The sequence below is a fragment of the Lactuca virosa genome, chromosome 5, assembly GCF_052849685.1.
Source record: "Lactuca virosa cultivar CGN04683 chromosome 5, Lactuca_virosa_CGN04683_v6, whole genome shotgun sequence".
Classification (NCBI taxonomy): Eukaryota; Viridiplantae; Streptophyta; class Magnoliopsida; order Asterales; family Asteraceae; genus Lactuca; species Lactuca virosa.
This window is the reverse complement of record NC_136430.1, coordinates 183,477,809-183,496,559: the sequence shown is the minus strand read 5'-3', so window position 1 is coordinate 183,496,559 and position 18,751 is coordinate 183,477,809. Positions and strand designations below refer to the sequence as shown.

The following is an 18,751-nucleotide window of genomic DNA, read 5'->3' as shown; positions in this document are numbered from 1 at the left end:
AGCGACTTCTAAAAATCATAATAAAAATAATGAATAAACTAGACACATTATATGAACTCTCAGAATTTACGGATTCAGTTTTCGACTTCGTATGATTTTTCTATGATATTTTCAAAACAATGCAGAAAGGTTAAAAACTAGTTACATAGCTTACAATATTAACAATACTTTGTAGTATGTTGAGCAAAGTGCATAACAATAAGTTCTAATTGTTGAAGGTATTTCTTGTTAGTTTATCATCATAAACAGAAATTTAGTCATTCATGATAAGGATTCTTCATTCGTTTCGAACACATATAATAAACTACAATAAGCATAGTTTATGGATTTTACGATAAAACCATACTACATGAAAAATGTTTTACTCTCAAAACAAATGGGTTTTTCATATACTACTTGATAAACTATAATAGTAATAGTTTATGGATTCATATCACTAATTTATTTTTATAAAAGGTGATTTCACTTCCACCACGGAAGGGGTTTAATACTCAAACTATATGTAAACTAGTTAACGTAAGTTATGAGACAATTCTCTCATCGTACTCTTAGAGTACGGGTTCAAATTCCTGTAAGTTATAACCAGAGTCTCTTGTAGGGAGAGCGTGATAATTGTGTATAGATGTATATTGGGATTGACACCCCACACCTCGCTGCTAGCTACAGCCGGACCGACAGGTCTACGGGTGACAAGAGTCATAGGATCTTAACGTCTGAAAAACGTTGTTACAGGTTATTTCTCGTCATAGTATGGTTATAACGACTCACATAGGGAGTTAACAATCTTTCAAGTTTACAGGGAACATTCTACTTTAAAAGGGCTTTTATCTATTTAAAACTACAAACACGTTATAAGTATAAAACACACTCATACTCTCGGTCCTGGGATTTAGGACTACATGTCTTTTTATAAGGAAAATATTGGATTTTCTTTGGGAACACATTTCTATTAACACTACGTTTCATCTAGAATTGTTAGACTTCAGCTATAATTGCTAAGTGTATATGCTAGAGTTATATAAGAATCTAGTCACAATCGACTTAGAATTAGTGGGCCCGCCTTACTTCCTGTTCCTTGTTTGGTTGTGGACCTAGGGCAGACCTATTATATTCGACGGTTTATCTAACTTAAATTTTTATATAACTTATATACACTGGGTGATTATGGAAGGAATCTACGGGTATTCTAGGGTACATTATCGCATTACATAGGAGCGTTCATTTCACACTTAATAAAGAAACTATTGGATTTTCTGGAATCATACTCTATCGCTTTTACAACGAAAACGACTTTTTCCTCAAATAAAACGCTTATGAACTCACCAACTTAATTGTTGACACTTTTCAAAACTACTTGTATTCTCAGGAAATCAGTGAAACAGGAAATCAACAGCATTTTGAGGATGGGACGTTAAACCGTGAAACAGTTCATTTTGTCATCATAATGTAATTGATTTTGAAACATGTAAACACATACTTCGGTCTAACCTTTTCAATTATATTTATGATGGTTGTATTTACTTTGACCACTATTATACTCGTTGTTGTGATACTATACATGAAGTCCTCCACCCCCGGACGTTTCTGCCATCCTTGGTTTGGGGGTGTAACATATTAATATATTATAAGCTCTAATATATTAATATGAAATCATATGATTATTTAATTAGTATTGATCAAGATTTAATTTGGAATTAATTTTGTGATCAAAAGAAACTAATTAAATATGGGGATTGATTGTGTAAATCATTCATTCCTATAAAGTGGGCTTATGATCCATACTTCTTTATGCTGGGCTAAACCCATGTGGTGACCCATGGATACTCCATGGAGGTTAAAACCCATGGAGCGTAAAGAATGTGAAAAGTCATTAGGGTTTGCATGGTGTAACCCTAAGCCACACTATATAAGGACCCCTCTAGCTCAAGAAATCGGCACTAAAGTGATACACATGAGGGCTAGCCGATATTGAGTATAAGGAATTTTCTCTCAAGTTATTAGAATTGTTGGTGGTGTTGTGTGATTCCATTTGAGGTGCAACACTTGAGGCACTAAGCTCTTAAAGGTTCAAGACTTCAAGCTACACCAATAGGTATGTCATCCAACTAAAATTTTGTAGTATAGATACTCCATGATATGCTAGTTAGGATGATGCTTTGGAATATTGATTTTTGCATGTATAATAGAGAAAACATAGATTCAAAGCACATAGGGTTGCATGTACACCATAGGAGTGTTAGAATGCTCAAAAACCCAACAGAAATTGCACTTTGCACCTTGCGAAGTCGTTAGTGGAGCGTGTGTGGTTAACCGGCAGACTAACGTGGACTAACAAGGGTGGCAAATGGTATCTCGATGTTTGTCATAGATCAATGGAGCGTGTGTGGTTAACCGGCACATTGATTAGGTGATAAATGACATTGATAGTACCAAGCTAATTTGCATGGTTATTCACACCTGGTTTGTGATCCTCGGTATCCCAGTCACAAACTTGAAGGGCATAATCGAGATTAAACATGACATTGAAAAGTTCAATGAATCTCAAAAGAATCTAGGAATTTCAATTCATTTAAAACCTAATGTTCAATTTCGTTTTTCATGGTGGAAATTGGTAAATCGTCATTTAGCTACCTTCAAATATTTTACAACTGGATTACGACATCCTTCTTCCGAATTGTAGAATATTGTGTTGGGTCCTAGCCTTAATATTTCATTTGGATGTTATATTAAGGAATTAAATCAACTCACTTGAATTTTTCCCTGATAGATGTCTAGTTCTGACAACTATGGTATTCCTTATCCTTTTGGAAAAAGCTTTCTTAATGAAGATGATATCTCACATGGCGATCAAGGTGAAAAGTTCAAGGTCACTTAAGCCCTATTGGCTAGAAAACACCAAGATAGAAGGTCTTTGTGTGCACATATCTTGGAGATGAAGTCACACATTGACAGGCTAGGAATGTTAGGAGTCGATGTCTCAAGGAAGCTGGTTGTTAACTTGGTTCTTCAGTCACTCCCTAAGTTGTATAGTGAGTTCATTAACGACTACTATATGATAGACCACGACATGACCCTTATTGATCTAACCTATTTGCTTTTTCTTGCTGAATCAGCAATGATTTGGTGCACTGGTAAAGCAAATTTGATTGGAAGATCTACTTCCCAAACTTCCATGGACATTGACAATGGAAATATTGGAAGTCCAGAAAAGTCTTCTCTTCCCAATGGAAAAGGATCGGCCATAGTCAACCTGGTTGTCCAAATGGTAAATAGAAGGGCTAAGTCTTAGATTGTTCCATGTGCCATTCCGAAAGAGTCTGTTTGTTTCTATCGCTAAGAGAAGGGGGCATTGGTTGCGAAGTTTTCGTATTTACTTGAAAGATTGCAAGGATGGTAAACTCAAAATGCTTGACTCTACTTCAGGTAAGCCCATTATCTATCTCCATTAATTTCCTATTCGGAGATTCTTAATACATGATGTAATGTAATTACATTTTGATGTTTTGTAGGATCGAAGAAAAGAAAGGAAGCTTAAAGGAAGAGTAAGCTGCTTCTGATCGCGAAGAGATGGAATTCGATCGCATGGTTCGATGATCATAATTCTGACCTGCTGTTTAAGAGTTATGATAGATTGCTTTGGAATTGATAAGAACATAGTTTTCATTTGGAATTACATTGTAAGGAAAAGTTTTTCCACAATTTTATAAATAAAAAGAAAAAGTTTTAATTTTATCTTATTTTAAGTTTCCTTGCAATGATATTTGTGAAAATTGTTGTTTATTTGTTTCCATTGATAGCAATATTGGAAAATTGATTTAATTCTTTCGTTTGTGGTAGTGTCAAGATTTACCAAATAAGGAAAGATTTTCATCACCCAAGTTTCACTTGGATAGAAACTTGGAATCATGCAACTTGTATTGTGTGATGAATGAGAATCTTCGTCTGGGAAATTAAGACTAATTCCTTGTTCACATGTATATGTGAGTCAAGTGAAGGACTAGGGGATCGGGTACACTTGGTTGTGCACTGGTCAGGTCCACCACAAAGAACGATAAGACTATTCGTTATGATTACTAAAAGTTTAGTAAATATGGTTATACTTACAAAATTAATTGTAATTCTAAATCATTGAAAAAATTTCAATGTATAGCAGAACGAATAAGAAGAATCAAATTAGGTAGAAAGATAAATGTTTCTCCAATCTGAAAAGACGGGAGAGTACTTGAGTATCATGTTTTATGATCATCTTAGTGATGATGGAAACATATCACAATTGATCCTCTAAGTGCACTTGTATGGCTAATAAGAGGAATTGGGAATTGTTTAAATGGTTAAATCAAAAGGTGAATCATACTTCGTTCCAAAATCAAGTGTTAGAGTCATACTCCAAGATTGTAACTTGAGTGACATAATCTTAAGAAATGTTTATAACACTTATCAAATGTAGAGTAAAATGTTTCTTACTCTTGTACATTTGAAATTGGTAAGTTGTGATGTCTTGGATAAGACAAAGACCAACTAAGACCAATTGTGTGAAGTGTTTGTCTTGATAAGAAACCACACTAACTCTTGAATATTTGTTTGTCAAGTAATGTTTCTTGACAAAGAGAGTCTTATATGTCAAGAGGGCAGTGGGAGTCTTAAGGACCTTGAATAGTTTCAAGAACTAATCAAGAGTAAACCTGATGTTAATCACTAGCACACGACTTGAGGTTTGTAACCTATCGTGTTGACATATTCATGTTTTTGTGCCATTCCAGTTGGTTGACTATGTATGTGAGTTCTATGAGTACTCAATTGTTTCCATAACAACTTGGAAGCAATGGTAGGCCTTTGTGCTGCCAGGTGGAAAGAAATTAAGATTGAACAAGTTCATTCCATATGAGTTTGGATTTGTCACTAACCTTGTCTTGTGATTATGGTTATGACAAATTCACGTGGATAGGAACACATACACCATAAAAATCTAAGTGTCATAAGGTTTCTCTCTAATTCATGAAAATGATTTTGAGTAAACACTTTCACTAAGTAGATTTTAAAGAGATAGCAGTTTTGTTAATTACATTCTCAAATTCGATTATGATTACGGCATCCCTCTTTAGAGTTCGAATCGTGAGATATGGACAAAAGGTCTAAACATTTGAGACTTATTGTTGTAAGTTCTAAATTTTTTTAGACACACATGTGAGCTATCTAAGAAAACGTGTATGAGTTTGAGAAGCCCATATAAAGTCTTATCGAAGCATCTCGTATAAGAAATATGAACTTTGGTAATGAAAGTCAATAAGTATTGATTTCTAGAAGTCTAGCTGATTTCTGAGTACATGTCAAAGCTAGTGGGAGCATAAGTGTTGTGCTAATAAGAATGTAATTATTATGCTAGTGGGAGCACAATTATTACGTTAAGTGTTGCGAGTTAGCAATGTTAATTATAGAAAACAAAGGTTTCAATTCGCAAAACTGCAGAGTTTGAAAAGTTGTTTTGCTATAATTAAGGGAGAGGAACTCATACTTCATTTCAAATCTAAAAGCTTAGATTGAGATTTTAATAAAATTTAGTCAAGAATATATATGAATGTTATGTTGAAAAGATTCGACATAAGGAAATTCTATATATGGAAATGTTATTGCAAGAGACTGGTAAAGTATCACGTCTTTATGTAAAACATTATGTATCGTATCCCATATGAATCGGGTATAGGATCGATTACATATGCTATAATATTCGCATGTTCTAATTTTCCAAATGCCTAGGTCATTAAGAGGGATATATATATATATATATATATATATATATATATATATATATATATATTGTTTGGGCTATTGATCAAGAATTAATTTGGAATTACTTTAGTGATTAAAAGAGACTAATTAAATTAACGGGGACTGATTATGTAAATAAGTGATATATATATATATATATATATATATATATATATATATATATATATATATATAATATATATATATATATATATATATATATATATTGTTTGGGATATTGATCCATGATGGGCTAAGTTTATGTAAGTATCCATGAAGAGTTATCCCACATGAGATATGGATCATAACCTAAGTTGACGCAAGGCTTAATGAAAACCCTAATTTTCATGTGTGGGCTCTATTTAAGCATCCTTATGGCTTTCGAAACCCTCATTTCTCGGCCTCCTTAGACCCTTAAGCTTCATATTTGAAACCCTAAGCCCCTCTCTCGCATTTTGAGCTAATAGTGCCCATTTTGGTGTGTTTTGTCCCATTTTCAAGAAGGAGAAGGTTGGAGCAAGGTGGTGGTTCAAGGAGAAGCTTGTAGATCTAGATTTTCTGCTCCATTTCTAGCTTGTGTAAGGAATAAAGTTTTGATCTTGTTCTTTAGAAGCTTAGGTTTTCTTGTTTAAGCTTTTGGACCCTTTTCGGTCCCATAGATGAGAGCTAGTGGTTTAGTATCACTTCAGAAGCTTAGAGTTGCCACTCTTTGGTCCAAGATTCATAAAGTTGCCACCTTTGAAGCTTTGAACCATCCATGCATGAGTATTGGCCATTTTTGTGAGAGTAGAATGTTATAAATAAAAGTTGGGATCTTTTGGGGCATGCAAAGTCACCAAGTCAGTGACTTTATGGTTCTAGACGTTGAATATGACTAAGATCTGTGGTTTTGACCTTTGGACTTAAGCATTTAAGAGATTAATGGAAAATATGGCATATTGGAGGAGTACATTGGGCGTACAAGTGAAAACGTGCAATGTACAAGTTATACAACGAGTACACTTAGCACACAGCTGAGTACGCCCCGTACACTCGGTCAGTTTGGGTTTCACATATTTTAGGCCCCATTTCCTTGGAACTTGTTGCCTTGGTCCTTATTGGGCCATATGAAATCAAGCTTTTAGACTAAAGAAAATTATTAGGCTTTAGGGTAAGGCTCATATGAGGGGTTTGGGCCCAATTTGGAAAATTGGGCCTTAAGTGGGCCTTGGATGATTATTTGGTTTAGGGTCGTTTAGATTGTGGATTTGGGCCTTGATCTTGGATGAAACTAGGTCAAGGGTAAAATGGTCATTTTACTCCAAGTTTGGGTTAAGGTTATGATTTGGGACCATATTGTTAATTTGGGGGTTGTTTGGATTGTTTAGCTCGGAGAGTCGTTAGGGCGGCACTAGGGATTTCTTTCAGTGAGATTCAACATTCGAGGTGAGTTTCCTTACTGGGTTAGTAGGTCTAAGGCACCAACGCCAACCCTTATTGATTATGCTAGGATGTTAGGAGTCTGCGTGACCCTTGCATATGTTACATGTTGCTATGTATACCGGGCGAGGCTTAATGTCGGGCGAGGCCTGATGACTAGTACATATGCTAGTATTTATGACAATTATATGTTTTAGCATGATTATGTGATATATATTGTATGTGTGTAGCAGGAAAGTGTGACAGGTGAGGCCTAAGAATAACATATTTGTATACCGGGCAAGGCTTGATGTCGGGCGGGTCCCGATGCCGGGCGAGGCCCGATTTAGGGCGGGGGCCTAGTATGTGATTTATTATGTATGGTATGGGGTAGTTTAGGGAACTCACTAAGCTTTGTGCTTACGGTTTTTAGTTTATGTTTCAGGACTTTCGGTTCCAATGGAAAGAGCTCGGGATGACTGCATTGTATACACCACATGGATTCAACACTTGATATTTGACTCTGATTTTATGATATTTGATACACTTGTTTTATTTGCAATGTATGGTTGATGATTGGAATACTGTATTACTTAAATTAAAAATTAAATTTTTGGACTATATTTTTGGGACGTTACAAGTTGGTATCATAGCCTTGGTTTGAGGGATTTGGGCACACTCTCGGGTGTGTCTGAATTAAAACTGAGGGTTTGATATGGTTTATTTTTTTTTTAAATAAACATATTTCAAGAAAAGGGTTTTCTAAAGTAAGAAAGGGTGTGGTGAATGCAATCAGTCGAGCTTTAAGTAAGTTTTCCCAAATTACCCATACATGTTATTTGATATGCTTTGATATGTGAATCTGTGAACCGCATGCTAGTTAGGACTCTGCTTAGTTTTGGCATGATAGAATGCTATGAGAGATGCCTGTTGTATGAGCTTGTAGACTTGCATGCTAGTACTGATCAGTCAGTGATAGGATGGCCTAATTAGGTTATGTGTGGTTCCAATTACTTGATGCTTGAATGCTTCTTGCTTTGTGCTTTTAGGAATTCTAAATAACTTTAGCTAACAAGTAAACAAATGTGATAAGTAACATATTATAGGAACTAAATAATTTTAGAGTGTTAGGTTTTAAATCTATGGCGTAACTCTTGTTTGAGTCCAACCGTTGTAGTGTGAGACCTCTCATTCGAAGAATTATCTAGTTTTAGTGATATATAATTGTATTCGTGAGATAGTTAGAGGAGGTTAGTACGATTTACTTCTACAGTTGATGGTGGAGAGTGGTATAGAGTTTTCCCTAGGAAAACCTAGGATAATTTCTAGTGCTGGAAGCCTTATCCGTGAGGAAGGTGTTGGGTCATAAAGTGTTGTGTCAAATTGTTTTGTAATAGAATAGTCTTATTTTAATGGTTAGGCCTATCCATCCATGTTTATGCTTTGCTAGGGTTAGACCATTTAATGTGCATGCATGTTTCCTTCTTGGGTTAACGATTGTATTTCCCTGTCTAGCCCTTGCAGAGAAGTTCACGTTGTACTCTTCTAGAGCTTTGTTAATCTAAGCATTCGGCACCATATTGATGTTTGTTCTTGTCTTTTATCTCTCATTATTGTTTATTGAATCAAACGATCTTGTTTATTGTTTCTACAATTGGTATCAGAGCGGGAGATAATGTAATTCATTAGCTATTCTTCTGTCAAGTTTTTAACTAGGGTTTATCGTTTTTCTTGGATCTGTTGGTGGTGTCTCAATTGCTTCATTCAGTTGGAGGCTCCATATCTAGATCTCTTGTTTTACCCGAGATCTTGATTCATGTTATTACATATCTTATTCTATATTCGCTTCTGTGAACTCTTGAGATGATGAATCACGAAGATCCTCATACTCTTTCTTTCAATCTCTCCAACTGTATCGATCTAATAAAAGGATCCCAATCCTTTTTCCGCAGGATTATGAAGTCTGGGCCTTGCACTTCGAAGATTATGTTCTGGGCACTGAAGAACACGGAACAACGATATGGCAAGCTATGACACAGGAGACTTTCGCTCACACGACTACTTTGAAGGTTATCAAGAGTCAAGCTGAATATAATGCTCTTCTTGTTGAAAATACTACTATTCCTCAAGATAAGAAGGATAGGTTGTTGAGTAACATCAAGTCAATTAGAATAATAAGGTTTGCCCTTCATCCATACACTTTTCGTTTGGTTAGTGCATGTGATACGATAAAAGAAATATGGAATAGGATAAAAGAGCTTTATTAAAGCGACACCAAGAGACTTTGTTCAGAAGTCTGTTGAAAAACTTGATCAGACTTTCAACCATTTTAGTCATCTATTGAGCAGGATGCTAAACCATAATCTCAAGCGTGAAGTAATAGAGAAAAAGGTTACCCTCATGAATGGATTTAGGTCTTAATGGAAACGGGTTGTGTCTACAGTTAAAGCTCATGAATCGGTCTCATCATAATCAGTTTCGCAGTAAGAAACATCATTGACTCTACCAGTTAGCAGAGGAAATTTTGTTGCACTTTCTACATCAACAACGACTGTAGGAATGTTTTGAAAGTACATGCTGAAATCAATAAGAAGTAGAGCATTGGATGAAGAAATATTTTGAACTACGTCGACATTGTTGGTGGTTGTCGAGGCCAACAAAATAAATACCCTAAATATTACACACTAAAGTAGTGTATAGTGGTAAAGGGATTGTATCCACGGAGATTGGTTCAATTTAAATCTCTATGTAAATCACTTGTTCAAGTGCTTGTAAAACAAAAGTAAAAGTAAAATGGGGGGGGGGGGGTTAGTTCTTTTTGATTGTTTGACAAAATTGAAACTAACTAGAATGTAAATATGACAAGTAAACAAGTAAAAGATTTGATTAAATTCAATGAAGTGAAATTGGTTGATTTTGGGTACACCACATGGATGACATGGTTGACTTATCATTAAACTTAATGGAATAACACTTGTGAATTAATTTAACTTGGCTATAGCAATCCATAAGCACAAATTACCTCAAACCTTCATTGTTATTAAAATGGCTAGAGGAGCTCTTAACACATTTCCTTAATGAAAGTCACAAAATCAATGAAGCATATAATTTTGTGAAAATCAATTAGCTTTAAGTTCTAAGAGTTACCAAGTCCAAAAGATAATCAAATGCTTACATTATCATTATGGAGGAAACATTTCCATGGTCTAAATGAAACGAAAACAAACACATAAACCATTTGTTGCTTACTAATTTGAAGGTCCATTACTTAACCAAGAAATTAGTCAACAAAAATAAGCATTCATTCATCTAAGCTCATGATCAAAGATAAATAAACACAACAAGATGTTTAACCAGAAAACATTTCCATAAACTTCAAACACAAGATAATAATAAGTCTTCAAAGCAACTAATCATCCATGGGTTAACCCTAATCAACCAAATGAAAGTTTAGCCAAGCATGGCCAAAGTAAAAGAAATGCAATATAGTTTAGTGGTACCAAACATTGTTCTATTTGCAAGATGGAAAGAAATTACACTAATCTTCAAAAATCTTCAAATCTTCCAAAGCCTTCTTGAGAGAAAAATGGTGTTTGTTCTTCAAGTGATCATCCCAAACAATACCTCCAATCTCCAGCAAAAAGGAGCTGGTTTCCGGATTCAAAAAGGTGCCAAAAAGCCTCCCACCAACCTTCCACAATTACAGTCAACAAGTCAAAACCCGGGTTCATTTCACCACAATTCACGCAGACCGCGTATGGGTCCACGCGGACCGCGTGGGTCACACTGAATGTGGGACTTGGACCATTTAAAGTACAATCTATCCCAATCTTCCCATTCACACTTCAGCCCACATGCATAACTCTTTAGAGCCCAATGCTTCTTTAATCCTCCTCAACTCAAGTCCTCGTCCAATATAAAATCCAACACGCATCCCGCTTGTACTGACACCGAGCCCAATCGCCACACTTCAAGTTCACGAACAAATTGCAAGCCCCTAATAGTCCCGCACTCCTTCCATACATCCAATGATAAATAGTCTTCGATAAATGCTGCAAATAAGCTCAAAAGACTGGAAAGCAGCCGGTAAAGGAGAAAAATAACAAAAAGAGAAAATATGCATGAAGATTAACTAAAATGAGATGGAATGTGCTAAAATAAACTATAAAAAGAAGTAAATAAAATGAAACTATCAAATCACCCCAAGCTTAAACCTTACTTGTCCTCAAGTAAGACAAGACTAAAATGAACTTGGGATGAACTATCCTAGAAAGAGGAAAACGCTAAAAATATATAACTACACTTGCATTTTATGATTGCGATAATATCCGACTTTTCAAAACTAATTTTTTTTAACCAGACTTCTAAAGACTAGAACCAACAAACAGAAGGTTCAAATTCCACAAAATATCAAAAGTTTGACTTCTCCAAACAAATTGGTCACATATCAAATTTCAAGCGCACAAACTAAATACTAGACTTTTTTTTAGCTAGATTGACGCAAAACTTTTCGAACGACACTTTTGAAACATTTTATTTTTTACTCATAAAACAAAACAAAACTGGAAAAGGGGGTAGTTGTCTCTCCATTTTGTTTTTTTTTTTGGCTCACTTTTTTGGTTTACCACAGGAGTTTTACAAGTATAGCCTGAAATAAAAATGCAAAACTATATACAACTATAAGCAGAGTCTAAATCTAACCCAAACAAGAGGCCAAACGAGCACAACTACACTAAGGCTAATTCGAGATCAAGTGGGAAAAATGTGTCTAAATTATAAAGTAGTGAGATATGATGTGAATTGTAGCAGTTAGACACTAAGGATCTCAAAATAGCATAATCTAGTTTTTATTCCTTTATTTGGGGTTTGATTGTGGCTTGCACGGAAAAATTCAGGTGAGGGACTGGTCGGCACGGGGCTAAGTTGTCCCCCTACTTATGCCACACTGGACATGGGTCGATTCATATGCACAACTACTTGCACTCTCTCCCCACGTATATATAAGAGAAGAAGCAACAACCTAAAGTCCCTAAGAGCGATTCTTATTTGTTATGTGAGTTTCCAAAAGAATTGTATTTAAGGTGTGTCGTGTCTTTCAAGTAAAGATGTTCGGAGATGAGAATAAAGAGATAACAAAAATACATGAATGTTTATGTCCTAAGTTAAATGTCATGCAGAAATAAAAAGTGAAAAAGAAGAAAATAAAATCTTTTTGGAGTTTTATATAAAAAAATGAATGCAATTTATACTAAAATGCTATGCAACCTAATTAAAATGCATGATAAATTAAAAAGAAAAGGGAATACCCCACCCCAAGCTTGGAAATAAGCATTGTCCTCAATGCTTGGGGCGAGACGAAAGTACCTAAACCGGGGGATCGGGAGGAGGATATGGGTATTGGGGGTAGGGGTAGGGGTAAGGTGGAGAGGGATAAGGGTGGGTGGGTGGAGGGTATGGATAGGGAGGAGGAAGTGGGACGTTCTGGAAATGGTTTTGGGATTGGTGCCACCCCCACATATGGTGCATCTGCTAGGACATGATTTGGTTGGAGACGCAAAGAGTCTCGAACCGTTCGGCAAAATTGGGGGGGAAGCGGGTAATATCCGGGAGGTGCTTGGGGCTGGGCGTGCTGTGGACCATGGGTGGGCTCATCGCCGGGCTCGTCATCCACATGCATCTCGTCATCATCTTGATCCTGGAGCACATCCTCATTGACTGACTGAGTGATGGTCCTCGCGAGTCTCCACTGAGTGCGATCGTGGAAGGTGAAGTTGATGACTCGAGGGTCGGGAAGAATGAGATATCCGACCCCTTGAGGACAAAACCATGTGAAGCTGTTCCTGTTCCTGTTCCTGCGACGGATGTGGTGCATGTTTATGAGAGCGCGCTCATCCAAAAGATTTTTATTGTCAACAGGCTGGTATTCATCTGGGAGCTTGATGTCAAGACCGCGAGCCAAAACGGTGACAAATCCCCCAATGCAAATATCACCGGATGTTTTGGTTCTCATGAGTGCGCATTTATGGAAAAAGAACGAATCAATGTCCGGGATTGGTGGGTTTTCACGTCGTGTCATGCACCAAAGGAAGAAAATCCCGTATTTTATGACCTGGCCGGCTTCTTTTCGGGCAAAGACAGTGCACACCAAGATGCGATGGGCAATACGGAGGCACGGGTGAATGATGGAGGTTGCCTTATCCCGACCGGCACATGAAAAGATACCCCCGGTGATCTCCGTCCAAAACGTCTCGTGGTTGAACTCGGAAGGCAAAACGTCGAAAATCGTGGATGTGCTCGAAGAAGGTAAGCCCGAGATGTCGTTTATTGTAGCAAAATCAATAAACCTTCGGTCCCCCAAAAGTTGGAATGTGGCTTTTTTTCTTTCGCTATCGAACCCGCAATCGGCCAGAAACTCTCTAGTAGGGAGCTCGTAAGTGTGCGTCATGAGATTGAGAAGGTTTTCCCACCCAATGTTATGGAACAATTGGGTGACCCCCTCAAGAACCCCTAATGAGATAAGTGTGGGTTTGCACACGAACTTGGTGGATGCAACCTTTCTAGGCAAGTTGTTCGTGTAATTTGCGGCCGCCTTGGCATCCTAAAATATTGGAATATCGGGAGCATCATTTTGATTTCTAATCGGGGCTTTGCCCCGGGCAGTAGCCAAGCGTTGTCTGGATGTGGACATGGTCTACCTGCATGAAAAATAACCACTACACGAACCACAATCTCAACAAATGATATTTCAATCTAAATCACCAACCGACTCCCTATGGACTTCTAAAGCAGTTCAACAATCAAAGCAAGAAATAATTCCTAAACTCATTTGATGCAATAGCATATGAATTGTTGTTCAGAGACATGCATATTGTTCAATTAAAATAAAGGAAAGAAAGTACACATTTTTGTTGAAAGTTCAAAATTTGCGCGCGAAAAATCGGGATTTGAAAATTTTGCAACTCTCCACCCCAAGCTTTAAGCTTTGTGCAAAATCCCGAGAGGAGAACTTTACCGCAAAAACCCGAGGAATCCGGCAATGGCTTGAAATTCCGGCGAAATTTTCCGGCGAGCTTCGAGAGATATTTTTGGTGGGGTTTGTAGCCTTGTCCAAGGGGAGCACAATGGTGGTGTCGGAATCGCGAGAGGTGGCCGGAGTTGGCCGGAAAACAGCCGAGAAATAGCGGTTGAGTGGTGGTGGTGCCCGGAGTTACAGCAACAGATCGGACCGGTTTTTTAGTGGGGTTTGTAAAGCTCGGAAATTAGTGAAGAATGGCGGTGGTCTCACGAAATTTCGACCGGCGGTTTGACGGGAAACTGAGTTTTAGTGGTGGAGAAAGAGGTGCTCTAATGGAGGTTAAGGAGAGAAGAATGGAGAAGAAGAAGGGTAGAAGGGCCGGCTGGTCATGTGTATTTTTCAAAAATCGCGGTCAAACCTGGTCAAAAGCGAGTCAACGTTGGTCAACAACACACACGGACGCGAGTACACGCGGACCGCGTGAATAAAACTGAAACTATTCTGACTTGCCTTATGTACGCGCGGTCGATCTGGGAGGTAGTACGCGGTCCGTGTTAATAAACCACGCGGACGGGCTTGCGAGCACACGTGGTTCGCGTGAATAAGCCTGAATTCCTTCTGTCTTCTGATGATGGACGCGGACAAGTTCGAGGAGGTCACGCGGTCCGTTTTAATAAACATGCGGACGGTATTGCGAGTACACGCGGACCGCGTGAATTCTGTTTCCATTTTTCTGAATTTTTGCTCTTTGACCAATACGAACATCGGGTCTTCAAATCCAATATTCTTTTACCGCAAGAAGGAAGAAGAAGAGATGTTAAATGCAAAAATGATCTATCTACGACATTTATTCGAAACTAGAAAAGATGAAAACTTTAAGTTTTCCAAAAACGCCCTTCTTTAACGTCTTTGGCGAGACGTGCTTCCCTTTTGATTTCAGTACACCGGGGCATCCAATTGGATGACATCTAGGACATTTGCGTTAAAACCTTCGTAAAAAGGTTTCAAACGATGGCCATTGACTTTAAAGATTTGCCCCGTTTCTTCACTTTGGATCTCAACCGCTCCATGCTCAAAGACTTTTAACACAACAAACGGACATATCCATCTTGACCTCAAATTTCTAGGAAATAATTTCAATCGCGAATGATAAAGCAAAACCCTATGTCCCGGCTAGAAATGCTTGTGGGTAATGGACTTGTCATGGAAAAGCTTTGTTCTCTCCTTGTAAATTCTTGAGTTTTCATAGGAGTCATTTCTCAACTCCTCCAACTCTTGAAGTTGAAGCTTCCTTTGCCTACCCCCCTCATCAATATTGTAACTACATTGCTTGACCGCCCAAAATGCACGGTGCTCTAATTCGACGGGTAGATGGCATGGTTTTCTGAAAAACCAACCTAAAGGGCGACATTCCTATCGGGGTCTTGTAAGCGGTCCGATAGGCCCATAAGGCATCATCAAGCCTTGAACTCCAATCTTTCCTTAAGGGATTTACCGTCTTCTCAAGAATACTCTTCACCTCGCGATTCAAAACTTCCGCTTGACCATTCGTTTGGGGGTGGTAGGCGGTTGAGACACGATAGGTCACGTTGTACTTCTTCAATAAAGCCTCCATCATCTTGTTGCAAAAGTGCGTCCCCCTATCACTGATCAAGGCCCTAGGCACACCAAATCTCACAAAAACATTAGACTTCAAAAACTCGATAACCGTTTTGGTATCATTCGATCGTGTAGCTTTGCTTCAACCCACTTAGAAACATAGTGAACCGCGAGCAAGATGTAAACGTTGCCAAACGAAACGGGAAATGGGCCCATGAAATCAATCCCCCATACGTCAAAAACTTCACAAACAAGGATTGGATTTTGTGGCATTTGATTTTTATGTGAAATGTTTCCCGTCCTTTGGCACCGTTCACAACTTTTGCAAAACAAGTAACAATCGCGTGACATGGTTGGCCAAAATAGTCCACACTCAAGGACCTTTCTCAAGGTCCGGCTAGGTCCGAAGTGTCCCCCACAAGCAAGTTCATGACAAAATTGTAAAATGGATTGATGCTCTTGTTGGGGCACACATCGCCTAATAATTTGATTGGGACAATGTTACCACAAATAAGGTTCGTCCCACACATAATACTTTGCATCACTTTTGAGCTTGTCTTTTTGAGCACGTGAAAATGTGTCGGGATACCTCTTTGTGACTAAAAAGTTAACGATGTCGGCATACCAAGGAGTAGATTGAGTAAGGGAAAAGAGATGCTCATCCGGAAACTCGTCCCTCAACGGGAAAGGAGTTTCATTTGAAGTGATCCGGCTTAGGTGATCGGCAACGAGATTCTCACATCCACTCTTGTCCCGGATTTCCAAATCAAATTCTTGTAACAATAAAATCCATCGGATGAGTCTAGGCTTTGCATCTTTCTTCGTTATCAAGTACTTAAGTGCTGTGTGATCCGAATACACAATGACCTTGGTGCCAAGTAGGTATTGTCTAAATTTCTCCAAGGCGAACACTATGACCAATAGCTCCTTCTCCGTAGTAGAGTAGTTGCTTTGCGCCTTGTCTAGTGTTCTGGATGCATAGTAGATCACATGGGAGGCTCGTTCATTCTTTTGACCCAAAACGGCGCCTATTGCATAGTTGCTTGCATCACACATGATCTCAAAGGGGAGATCCCAATTTGGTGCTTGCATGATGGGGGCGGATGTAAGCAACTCTTTAAGCTTATCGAAAGCTTCTTTGCACGCCTCATTGAACTCGAAATCAACATCCTTTTGCAAGAGTTGGGACATTGGTCTTGTTATCTTCGAAAAATCTTTGATGAATCTCCGGTAGAAACCTGCATGGCCCAAAAAAGAACGAACTTCCCGAACACAAGTCTGGTAAGGTAAGCTTTGAATAACATCGATTTTTGCCTTATCTACCTCAATTCCTTTCTTTGATACAATGTGACCCAAAATGAGACCTTGACTCACCATGAAATGACACTTCTCAAAATTTAAAACCAAATTTGTTTCAATGCATCTTTTCAAAATTTTGGTGAGATTTGTCAAACATTCTTGAAACGAGCTCCCATATACCGTAAAGTCATCCATAAAAACCTCAATTATGTTTTCGACATATTCGGAAAAGATACTAACCATGCAACGTTGGAAAGTGGCCGGGGCGTTACATAATCCAAATGACATTTTCCGGTATGCAAAAGTGCCAAATGGATATGTAAATGTTGTCTTTTCTTGGTCTTCCGGTCCCACCGGGATTTGGTGAAAACCGGAGTACCCGTCTAGACAACAATAATGTGATTTCCCGGCCAACCTTTCTAACATTTGGTTAATGAAAGGTAATGGAAAATGATATTTTCTTGTGCTTGCATTGAGTTTTCGGTAGTCAATACATACTCTCCACCCGTTTTGCATACAGGTGGGGACCGTCATACCTTTGTTGTTCTCGACCACCGTGATCCCCGTATTCTTTGGAACGACTTGGACCGGGCTCACCCACTTGCTATCCGAGATTGGATAGATCATTCCCGCATCTAGGAGCTTCAAAATCTTTTTCTTGACCACTTCCATCATTGGCGGATTCAACCTTCTTTGTGCGTCTCTACTTGGCTTGCATTCATCCTCCATTAAGATCTTGTGCATACAAGTGGAGGGACTCAACCCTTTTATATCTGCAATCGTCCATCCCATGGCTTCTTTATGATCCTTCAACAGCTTGAGGAGTTGCTCTTCTTCAGATTCGGTTAAGTGAGTTGAAATGATGACCGGAAGAGTCTCGTTGTTTCCTAAGTACGCATACTTCAAATGTTGAGGAAGGGCCTTCAATTCTAATTCAGGTGGTTGAACAAGGGAGGGTGGCAATCTTGTGTGAGTTTGAGGTAATTCAATTTGCATCACACTAAATTGAGTGGTCTTCTTGATCTCCAAATTGTTAACCAATCTTTTAACTTCGGGGTCTAGTGAGTAGAGCTTCAACTTCTTGGCTAATTTTCCACAATCAAACCCTTTTCTCAAAACCATCTCCAACATGTCACCATTAGACAACTCGAACAACTCTTGGGTTAATGGTTCAATAACATCAACAAAACACAAGGATGAAACATCACTAGGATATCTCATAGCATCATAAATGTTAAAACTTATTGTTTCACCATCAAACTCCATTGTTAAGCTTCCCGCATACACATCGATCTTTGTTCTAGCCGTCTTCAAAAATGGTCTCCCAAGTAAAATTATACTCGACTTTGAGGACACTTGTTCATCTAGATCAATCACATAGAAATCCGCCGGGAAGACCAATTGGTTTACTTGCACTAGGACATCTTCCAAAACACCTCTAGGAAAGACACTTGATTTATCCGCAAGAGAGATTATGACACCGGTTTCTCTTAAAGGTCCAACATTCAATGATTCATACACCGAATAGGGCATGACATTAATAGAAGCACGAAGGTCAAGCATGGCACTACTAAAAGTGACATCTCCTATCTTGCAAGGAACTGTAAACATTCCCGAATCTTTGCACTTGGGTGGAAGCTTCCTTTGTAAAACCGCGGATGCGTTTTCATTCAT

At 38.3% G+C, this 18,751-nt stretch overlaps 1 protein-coding gene across 1 annotated transcript; it reads right to left on the bottom strand.

Annotated features, from left to right (window-relative positions):
- Positions 1-16,279: 16,279 nt before the first annotated feature.
- On the bottom strand, positions 16,280-18,751 carry LOC145112111 (uncharacterized). The gene is made up of 3 exons (XM_079048321.1): positions 18,331-18,751; positions 17,576-18,234; positions 16,280-17,164 (listed from the first exon to the last, which is right to left on the bottom strand). The coding sequence occupies exons 1-3, from the start codon at positions 18,749-18,751 to the stop codon at positions 16,280-16,282; spliced, it is 1,965 nt and encodes a 654-aa protein (XP_078904447.1).

What these genes read in the sequence shown, in the direction of transcription:
- LOC145112111 (XM_079048321.1), bottom strand. Translation starts at nt 18,751, where the DNA reads ATGAATGAAAACGCATCCGCGGTTTTACAAAGGAAGCTTCCACCCAAG. An exon ending in CTTAACAATGGAGTTTGATG is followed by an intron (nt 18,235 to 18,330) that starts GTGAAACAATAA and finishes CATTAACCCAAG; the next exon opens with AGTTGTTCGAGTTGTCTAAT. An exon ending in GTATGCAAAACGGGTGGAGA is followed by an intron (nt 17,165 to 17,575) that starts GTATGTATTGAC and finishes AATTTTGAGAAG; the next exon opens with TGTCATTTCATGGTGAGTCA.